The sequence below is a fragment of the Mya arenaria genome, chromosome 17 (assembly GCF_026914265.1).
Source record: "Mya arenaria isolate MELC-2E11 chromosome 17, ASM2691426v1".
Lineage (NCBI taxonomy): Eukaryota > Metazoa > Mollusca > Bivalvia > Myida > Myidae > Mya > Mya arenaria.
Genome location: NC_069138.1, coordinates 22,121,921 through 22,133,637, shown reverse-complemented (window position 1 = coordinate 22,133,637; position 11,717 = coordinate 22,121,921). Strand labels below are relative to the sequence as shown.

Below are 11,717 nucleotides of genomic sequence, written 5' to 3'. Positions count from 1 at the left end.
ATCTACTTAAATGGACACCAATTGTTTATTACAAATTTAGTCAAGCAATGATGCGCGAAAGAGTGTTCAAATATAAAGAATGCAATGTTTATTTAAAAATAATATTGTATTGTATTTGTTCGCTGTAAAGCGCTTTTATTAACAAAGAAAGCATAAACTGTTATTAACTATGCTTTTAAGTTGCACGAACTATAAATCAAAGCAGAGATGGTTAAATGCAAATATCCCTATTGCTTCAAGGAATAAGGAACATGTGTTTTAATCATCACTTATACAGATATTTGTGGCCCTTAAACTTTATCAATGGATTGAGCTTATTGCCAATGGCTTTGAAACCAGTCAATCCACAAATAAATGTACTCAGATCCTTACAAAGTGTGCCGAATTATGGCCATAAGTCTAGTTTCTCAAAGCCTTAAATTTATGTTTACATTGCTTTCATTAGATAAAGAAGTATAACCAAAGGTTCCGATATCCCCCTTTATCTCGAGAGTGCAATACAAACTTGCTCGATCCCCCACAAGCTATATTTAGAGCCTTTGGGATTTCCGTATAGCTGGCTCTATTTCTAATATGTTTGGGATTTGTAATTTGATATCAATAGATCTTAGATCATCTTGTAACACTCGGAAAGTGAAGTTGGATTGTTAAGAAGTTAAGTCTGAAAGAGGAAAAACGTATTTTCCTGAGGTGCGTACTCGCTTTTCTGTTTTCAATAAATATATATCTCTTTTAATAGTTGTTTTAGGATAACATTTTTGTAGTTGAAGAAAATATATTACCAAGAACATTTCAGTTATGATCAAAAGTAACCTAGGTAAGAGAAACTTCCACTATGGAATATTTTGTTAACTTTTATAATGAAAACACAAATGAACAATGCATTTTGCCTCACACAAGTTGTAGTAATTTAAGTTTAACTGATTTGAATACAGGATGAAGCAAATTAAAAAAAAAAAAAATAAAAATAAAAAAAAATACTTTAACATAGTGAAACCAATACGTCTTTAGTATTAAGCTTCATGTTTTTCCGAGTTTACATCTGATGTAGAACGTTTATCTATCTGACAAATTGTAGTCAAAGATGTTGATTATGGAGACTTTTTGCGCATTAATTTTCTGGTGTTAAATAAGAAAAATAATTAACATATATAAATACATGGGTTACCTTCACAACATGGGCAGTTAAATCTCTAAAATTATTATTACAAGTAATCACTACTATTGAACCGGTTTACAAATATGGGCCATTTCCGAATCCTGTTTTCGGCTATAAAAATTCTGGAGCCTTTTGATATGGATTTTAAGATTGGCCAGGCCTATGAACATATGTTTTTTTGCAATGTTTGGCATAAGCCGTTTTCCAATTAGCAATTGGCAAATATCATTAAGACTCACAAAACCACAACAAGACAAAGCGTTTGCGGTCGTGAACTATTATATATTTAGCAAACGTACTACATATGACAGTTCATGCCATTCTTGTGTTGTTGTTATGTTATATTGTGTTGAAAGCTAAGCACATATGACGAAATCATATTTTAACGGAGTTATCTTCAATATAATTTGCAATCTTAAGTAGACGATCATGCTTGCATGTACATATCTGAACATTTATGATCTGGGTTCCCAATATTGCAATATTGATATTAATACTTCAGCTGATAAGATTATGCATGCTATACAACTGAGGTTATGTCATGTTTTATTTTCGTCCATTTGGAAATAATGTCGGCCCACTCAAGTTACAGATTGTGTTTATAATTTAAAGGGACCGTGCGGTTATTGACTTTAAACAAAAAATGACTGACAAAATGTTGGTATAATGATTGGGGAACCGACCATTTCCAAATAAATCAATCCTTAATGAAAGGTTAGGCGCTAACTCTACGATCACAGCTGAGTAACGATTAGAATAAACTAAATATGACCTTTTACGGGATGCCCTCAGATACTTGAACATAGCGTTTATTGAGGATATTATTTGTTTTTTATTGCAAGTTTGTCTTCAACTGTAAAACTGTTTCAAATTAACAGTAACAATCATTAATTGATGGTTGTCTTTTGGGACCACTGTGTTTGTATGTTTTTTTTTTATTAGCAAAATTGATTATTTTATCAACTTACTTCTTTATTACAAAGGATTTTACCAAGAAGACACCATGATATTAGTATCGTCGAAAGGGTTTTCATTTTGATTGCAAACGGATTTTAACCTTCTCTGAACCAATGATTACCTTCCTGAAAGTTTCTCTTGATTCCTTTATAGACCGAAGATGTACACTGATGTGCAGTTGACACTCACAGAACGGCTTTATTTTCAATAAGATTTTGTAGGTAGTTTATAAGAGGGGTAAATATGTTGTGTTTAAACCTGAAATGTTGAGTATCGCTATTGAAAAATTATGAAATAACCAAAAAAAAAAAAATTTGTAGAAAGCATGTTGGAAGCTTTATGGACCCCGATAGTTCTTTATTTACAGGCATACTCAGTATTAGTAGTACTTAAATACGAGTGCCTATGCTCTCCTATTTTTTGGTGTAAAAGACAAATTACTTTTAGTTCATTTAGAACGTTTTGTGTTTGGTTAAGCGAAGACGTTGCATGTTCGACATGCGATTACAAAATATGTAGTAAGCAAATAAGGGGATGAACTATTTAGTATATGTACGTGACAGTAGGTCCTATACAAAGCATGAACATACTAGTAACTGGCAATATACTGAACCCACATTTAAAGTGAACCATATTTTTCAAAGAACAAAGGGACACAAGCGTTAATTTAATTCAAAACTATCTGTAAAAGATGTCAGCTTTAGAGTATATATCGATAAGGCTGCATATATTATATGACGTTAACGTTACTGCCTTTTTATATAGTTTGTTTTTTTATCTACTGATGATGGCCTTAAGCCGAAACATTTAAGATAATAAACTTTACGTGTTTGTATGGTTTATTTTATTCATATTCATATAAAATCATTAACAGTCATTTAGATTTTAATTTATGTCTGTTCTTGCATCAACAAAACATTCTTAAATAAACGATTTAATGAGATATTAACATATAGGATAACTTGCAAAACTACAAGTAATGATTTAATACATATAAAACTAGTCTACGAATATGAAAGACCATTTTTTTATGATAATGATAAACACATTCATGTACTGCTCTACATATAAATATATTAGATATACCGAAGCTCTATGTGGAATATTTTAGCAAAGACTTTGATTCTATAGGAATGGATCGAATATATTGACTAAACCTTTTCTCCATAGTTTATTGTGAAACTCGATTATTGATTCACTAAAACCACAAAATACTTACCACGAATTAATCAATCAATCATAATATAGTTTTATTAATTAGTGTCACGATTTATAGCTTGAAAATATATAGCAAAATAACATTACCTTATAAAGGGTCCCGATGCCCACTTAGATAGTTTAGGTTATGGAATGATTGTGTCATAACGAACTGTTTTCTTTTTTCTTTTCAGTTCAACTACAGAGAATACGATTAGGAAACATTAAAGACAAACTCGGTAAGTATTTTCAAACATGTGAAAATAATCATGATTGTACATTCTTCAAAATATGCCTGATCAAAAAATGCTGATGCATTTTAATGCAAATAATCTATTAGTACTTCCAGATATATGATATTGATTTAGTTTTTTTGGGATTGTGACGGTCATATTCCTTATTTTTAAGTGTTCACGAACTTTATGGACACACCTCTTAAAGATATATTGCCCCGTTAACAACCTTCATTGTAAAAGGAACAGATATTTGTAAAGTGACACTATAATTATAATCAATACATAAACATGTCAAACAAACAAGATTTTTGAGAAATTAAGCCTTAAATACTTACAAAATAATGCAATAATGGTACATCTTGTAACTGTGCAGTCAATAGTTGAAAACGCACACATGTTAATTACTGATAGGTGTTTAAAGAATTACGATTATAAACTTTCGTGTCATAATGTAGACATACCGTATTTCCTGCACCTTTCTATCACATTAAACACAACATTAATTTTGCTACTTCTTATTTGCGAGTAAGAGTGCATCTTTAAGTCATAACGAAACCTCCAGGATATAGGAAATGTTATTATTCTTCTGAAAATGTTGATGTACATAGTAATCAGTGTTAACTTTAATCATGATATACTTGTATTGTAATGGTATGATTCTTTTATAAGTATTCGTAATTGTCATGCCTATAATAGCTTGTTATACTTATTATATTCTTTGCGTAATCCCTTAATGACAATTACAACAGACATAGTCAAAATGGCAGCTTGAAGGAGTGTTTACTATCTGCTTTTCAAGTGATTTGATTGCATATACAAACATAACGTGTTTGCACTATATTGCCTTGATGACATATTTATTCATCAGTCATAGTGATTTGATGAACAAAATGCCGTATACTTAAATACCTTGTTTTGAAAGGTATCTGTAGTAAAAGGGTTCTCACTATCAACATGAGTTTTTCCATCTACTGTGGCACCAAATCCACAAAGGTAATTGATGACTAAAAAACTAATAATATATTTTTACCTTCTTATGGAGTAATTTACCTAATAAAATAAGGCAAGAACAATTTTTATCATCCCCGGGGAAAAACGGGTTCAAACTTCCAAACAATAAAATAGTTCTAGATGCTGTAAAAGCAAACTCGATAAAAACGATTTATTGATGCAAATATTCATGGTATACTAAATGGAAACATTATTGACTAATATATTAGATAAAAAAGTAGGAACATTATAAAAGAATGGATGAAGGGCATATGTTGTCATAACGTATCTTTAATGGCGTCATTAAATCTTTACATACTTAAACAAAACCAAGAAAAAGATGATATAGAACAATTAATCATAAGGAACAACTCAGAAATCAAATGCAAAAATACAACTGTATATTCTAAGTAATGGCATAAATGATATTGTATATAGAACACATATTTGACTTCATAGAAAGGAAATTCGTCTTATTTGATATTAAGCATTTTTTATAAGAAGTTTCTTAAGGTGATTATTTCAATTACAACAACTAACTAACAGCCATACTATGAAATCTTAAGATTATTGTAACGTCATTCCGTATGGTGTCGCTCAGTGTGTACTACACAAATTACAACGTACCCAGAACATGTGTGCTAAACTTGTTCTCAACCGCTTTAGACGTGATAGTTCAAAACAGTCATTATATGATCTGCACTGGTTACCCATAAAGGCACGAATTAATTTTAAGATCCTAACTTATATGTGCAACTGTTTTGATGGAAATGCCCCTCAATACCTTAATGATTATTATCTAGTAAAGATTCTAAACGCACACTACGATCCTCAAAATCTTCAATAGGATGCTACGTTGTGGCTTTGAATAAGAAAAAGATCTTCTGTGACAGACGTTTTAGTACTATTGGCCCTAAGCTTTGGAATGAACTGACTCTGAGCCTTAAACAAAGTGAGTCAGTAAACACCTTAAAAAACATTTGAAAACTCACCTTTTTAAATATTAATTATGCATTGTTCTTAAACATATACCCATGAACTATTTACCAATATATTGATGTGCCGTTGTCTGTTTATACGTTGGTGAACACCCATTATGTTTATAAATGTTGTACAAAAATAACATCATTTACATACTATTCATTGAACTATGTATGTAATGAACTGTGTGCTAGTATTCATGATTTTTTCATTGATTACTGGTTATTGAATGATTAAGTTTGTATTGCTGAATTACTTATATTTTCTTCTAATTCATTACTGTACAACGCCATTGAATATGTATTTGTATGTAGAAATAGGGGTTTAAGCAAATAAACAAGTTTCAAGTTTCAACTTCAAACTGAACGTGACATAGCTATTATTAGAAAAACAACAGTAAACGACCATATACACAAATGGGCTTTAATATTATTATTTTATTTTATTTTTGTCCTTAAAACAACATGTTTTAACAAAAAGGGCATTACAATTTTATGTCGAACTTTATTGATTTTTGCATTAAAACTCCTCGTAATGTTTTGAAAATAGTTTAAAAAAAGTATATTTCTATGAAATATTCTTACCACTGCATGACATATGTTCACAATGTTCTGTCTTGAAATTGTTTGTTGATTATTTGATAAAAAATAATGTTATTTGAATATCTTTATCAATATATAATATATGTTATTATTTTTATGTTTCAGAAATGGCGATTAGTGATGCAGATGGTAAGTAAACAATAGGTTTACAATGGATTTTTAAAGTACACTTTATACGTTGATAACATTTAATTTAATGCAACGAAGTATAAAAACTTAAAATATATATGATAACTATTTATTATAGATAGTTAAGATTTTGTATTCGTCCCTAGTTATACCATAAGCATATGACCTACATAGACTTTTCTTTGAATGATTGGATAATAAATCCTAGTGCGTTTGTTTTAAACAATAGCAAATATGGAAGCGATAAGTTCAAAGAAAAACAATCAGTCCATGTTATCCATATATTTTAGTTCACCTGAGCACGAAGTGCTCAAGGTGAGCTATTGTGATCAACCTGTGTCCGTCGTCTGACGTCCGTCGTCAACAATTTGACTGTTATCACTCTAGAGGTCACAATTTAGGCACAATCCTAATGGAACTTGGTCAGAATGTTACTTTTAATAAAATCTTGGAATAGTTCGATATTGGGACATCTGGGGTTAAAAACTATGTCATCAGGTCAAATTAAATGAAAAGCTTGTTAACACTTAAGAGGTCACATTAATGACTGAAACTTGGTCAGAATGTTAATATTAATAATTCCTAGGTCAAGTTTAAATCTGGGTCATGTGCGGTCAAAAACTATGTCGCCTGGTCAAATTGAAGGAAAAGCTTGTTAATACTCTATGGGTCAAATTTATTACTGTATATTCATGAAAGTTGGTCAGAATGTTTATTTTGTTTATCTCTAGATTATGTTCGAATCTTGGTGCTCTCAAAAACTAGGTCACCAGGTCAAATTAAAGGAAAAGCTTGTTAACAATCTAGAGGTCACATTTATAAATGTTTCTTCATGAAAGTGAAATGTTTATATTTATAATCTCTAAGTCAAGTTTAAATCTGGGTCATGTGCAGTCAAAAACTAGGTCATTAGGTCAAATCATAGGAAAAGCATGTTAGCGCTCTAGAGGTCACATTTATGAATGTTTGTGCATGAAACTTAGTCAGAATATTTATAGTGATTAGTTCAAGGCCGAGTTTGAATCTAAGTCATGTGCGGTTAAAAACTAGATCACCAGGACACATTTAAGGAAAAGCATGTTAACATTCTAGAGGAAACATTTATAACCATATATTCATGGAACTTGATCAGAATGTTATTCTTGATGATCTTTAGGAAGAGTTTGAAACTGGGTAATCAGGTGTCAAAACCAGGCCACTAGGTCAACTCATATGCTGACATATTAAGCAACCAATAACCATCTTAGCAATCAGATGATTCTTCATATATCCTTAGTTTTCAATGTTATTCTTAGAAAACAATACCTTTCTTAGCAACCAAATACTTCCTAAGCAACCAATTACTTTTTAACAATTACCTTTATCCATATCTTTCATTGATCTTAGCAGATAATTGCTTTCTTAACAACCAATGATCAAGTAATGAATACCCTTCACACTATATTCACCTATAGCAACCAATGACTTCCTTTTAAAGCAATGACACCCTTAGCCTTAATTGACTCCATTAGCCACCAATGTTTTCCTTAGCTACATGTGACTTGCTTGGCAACCAATTACATTCTAAGTTACAAAGGACAACCTAGCAACGTCCTATATTCATCGCAACTAATAAGTTTTACGCAATTAATGGGGTTTTATGAGCAGTCAGATATACCCTAGCAATACCTTACTTTCTGAGAAACCATTTACTTACTTAACCATTACTTCAACCGATTTCATAGATTTATTTTCTTTATATATAGATATATGCGAATATACTATTTGAAACATACATGTCATTAAAGTACCCGAAAGGTAGCCTACAACGACATATAACTCAAAGCAGACGACAATTCGACTATTTTGAAACAAAAAATATAAACTTAACTTGATTGTATATCATTTATCTGACATATCCTATCCAGGAATCACTCATGTTATGCACTGGGAACGATAATTAGTTCTATACTGTATTACATTAAACGTAGATTAAAAAACGACAACAATTCAGTAGTTCTTTGCAACAGAGTAGTTACACAGTCATTTGGGTTAAAGGTAGAGACAAACCCGTGCCCTAAAATCGTTATCAAAGTCAACACGTTACTTTGTTTAAACAATATTTAATTCAGTGTAACATTTAAAAGAGACACCTAGTATAAGTAAGGGATTTCCTGTGGTAAAAATACATATGAAATAAACAAGTATGCACAAAACAAGATTATCAGGACATAATTTAGAAGAAAGGATTAGAGCCTATAACATGCCTCGATCCTGTAAATTGAATTTATTATAAAACAAGTATATGATTTTGAACGTTGATCCCTTTTATTGATAAGCAAAGTAATATACTGAGTACAGGATAACGTGGGATATGTTAGGAAAGACAATGACTTTATATGATTGGATAAAACATACTGACTAACCTATTTTATATTTGAAACATATGTAATCTTGTTGATTCCCTCACATCACTAAGAACGTATCTATAATTAATCTAAAATTCGAACAATATGTATGCTTTTAATAATTCTGTTTTAATATTAGTTTATAGATCAACCTTTGTACAGAACATTTCCTTTACAAAATATACGAGTCCTAAAACCTCACTCCGCTTACTTTTCCAATTCAGAAGTGGTTTCTTTATGGATTTATTCAGATGTAAATTACTCTTTTTCTTACTTTTCAGTTGATCTGCTAATGCCGAAAGTATATATAATTGAAAATTGTGAACACAATTTTTATAATAACATCTCAATTTTCCTATAACACACTTCCAATACTATAACTAATTGGAATTAAAGCTCGAACAAAAGTGGACAAAAACATTTTGTCTTTAAAGAAATTGACTCAACAACACTGATACATGTGTATGGGCATTCCACCTTATGCTAATCAACGGAATCACACCTACAGACGAATATTTGCTCAAATGCAAAATGTCCAACATTAGCTAATGCGACAAGTGTTCTTGCAATTTAAAATATATTTTCCACTTTTTCTTCGGGAATCATATAATACAAGACCTTTGACATAACGTAAGCAGTTAATATATCAGTTTTACCTGCAGAATACTACTCATTAGATATTTCATACGTTGTTTGAAATAACATAAATTTCACACTTTCCTAACGCACAAACGCATTCAAACTGTACGTGACATAGTTAGCATGAAAAACGAACCATATTTTTCCATAAAGATTCAAACAGAGAATACCAGTTCTTCTCTCTTTCTTTTTCTTTTTTCTGAATACCAACATTTTTTTAACAAAAACATTACATTTCAATGTCGAACATTCTATGAACGTTCTTATGTTATAAATGTTTACTAAGTTCTGCACTGAAATTGTTTTGTTTATAAATAAATAACAAATAAACCAAAATATCGGAATTCCTATATCAATGTAAAATTATTTCTATGTTTCAGAAATGATAAAGGTTTTACAATAGATTTTCCTCATTATACTTTTAACATTGATAAAATATAATTAAATACAGTGAAGTAAAAAAGGTTAAAAGATATATGATAACTATTTACAATGGATATTTTAGACTTTGCAACAGTTTATATATCATTTACATAAAACTTACAACGACTTTTCTTTGTATGATAGGATAAGAAATCCTGGTACGCTTGTTGTAAATACTAGCAATTATTGAAGCGATAAGTTCACCTAAAAACGATCATTTCATATTAACAACATTGTATTTTATTTTTCAATCGTACGGGACAAAACATGTAACCATCATGTAAGAAGAGAATGCATATTACGAAGAAACATTCAGCCTCATAGTATTAAGCATTGAGTTTGAAATTGGTCTTACATACCTTGAAATCACTTACCGAAAAAAAGTATCCAGATGTATTTTACATATGACATAACGCTATAACATAAACATACACTCAAAATGACCGCTTATGGACATGTCGGCGCCATGTGAGTCACAGATTTGTCTGTAAACACAGTCTTTTACCTTGCATTTTTTTTGTAAATGCGTACATAAAGGGAAATAATTGGCCATTCAGGACAAAATGAAAGAAACACTGTTTTAAGCACACCTGACCAAGAAGAGTTAAAAGTGACCTGATGTATCCGTATTCCGTTTAAACTCTACCTATTTCAATGTAACAGTTAAAAGAGACACCTAGTCTAAGCATGAGCAAAGGATTTTCGGTGGTAAAAAAACATGAAAAATAAACGTTGTGTGCATTGATTTCACAAAACAACAACTGCGGAACCCCCTAAGAAAACAATGCTTATTTTTGGTTGAAACAACTTTGTAAATAAGGTTTCAATCTTGAAAAAAAATACTTAATAACAACTGATACATTTATACGGGAATTTCAACTTAAGCTTATAAACAGAATCATACCTACAGAGGAATATTTACTAAAATGCAAAATGACCAACACCAGCTAATGCAGAGAGTTCTTGCAATTATTAATATATTTTCCACTTTTTCTTGGAGTAACATATAATGCAACACCTTTGTAATAACGCGAGCAGTTCTTATTACTGCAATATAAATGTTAACCAAGTTCTGTATTGAAATTATTATGTTTATAAATAAATTAAAAATAAATCAAAATATCGGAATTCCTCTATCATTATATATTTTTTTCTATGTTTCAGCAGTGAGAATATTTCGTCAAATTGGTAAGTAAACAATGGTTTTACAAGTGATGTTCCCAAGTAATGTATACTTTTAACATTGATAAAATATAATTAAATGCAATGAAGTGAAAAAGGTTAAAAGACATATGATATCTATTTACTATGCAATTTTAAGACTTTGTATAGGTCACTAGTTTATATATAATAACATATAACTCTCAACGACTTTTCTTTGTATTATAGGATAGGAAATCATAGAACGCTTGTTTAAACAATACCAAATATAGTAGCAATACGTTTACTCAAATACGATCAATTCATGCTATCAATATTGTATTTTGTTTCAATCATATGGGGAAAATATGCAACCATATAAGAAAAAAATGCATTTTACGAAAAACTATTCAAACTCAGAGTATTAAGATTGCTTATGATTAAAAGTAACTGTCTATAATTAAAGGCATTTACGCCAAAATGTAAGGAACACTGTTTTAAGCTCACCTGACCACGAAGTGTTAAAGGTAACCATTTTGTGCATGATTAAAATTAACTGTCCATAATGAAGGGCATTGAGGACAAATGAAAGGAACAATGTTTTAAACTCATCTGACAACGAAGTGTTAAAAGCGAGCTAATATGTCCGTCTGCCGTAGTCCATTGACCGTCGTGAACATTCTCTTACATTACAAATCTTCTAGTCTGAAGAGGTAAGGTACATGCCCTTGAGTTTTAGCCTCATGTAGTGGTCCTTTACAAAGTTTGTTCAATAATGTCCGTGTGACCAAAAGTAGCCAACCGCCCTCCCCCCCCCCCCCTTGAGGACTCAGGTTTTCAGGTACTGAAAATCTTCTCTGAAATCGCAAATTAAAGT

The 11,717-nt window shown here is 30.7% G+C and overlaps 1 protein-coding gene across 2 annotated transcripts in view; it reads left to right on the top strand.

Annotated features, from left to right (window-relative positions):
• The first annotated feature begins 619 nt into the window (after nt 1-619).
• Nucleotides 620-11,717, top strand: part of LOC128223019 (uncharacterized) — a 43,508-nt gene continuing 32,410 nt past the window's right edge. Inside the window, exons 1-4 of one of the 2 annotated variants that reach the window (XM_052932250.1) lie at nt 620-690; nt 3,508-3,552; nt 6,228-6,251; nt 10,865-10,888. In XM_052932250.1, coding sequence (XP_052788210.1) covers nt 6,230-6,251; nt 10,865-10,888 — 46 coding nt within the window. In that variant the 5' untranslated portion in view covers nt 620-690; nt 3,508-3,552; nt 6,228-6,229. The remainder of the gene's footprint in view (nt 691-3,507; nt 3,553-6,227; nt 6,252-10,864; nt 10,889-11,717) is intronic. The other variant, XM_052932251.1, reaches the window with a different exon arrangement.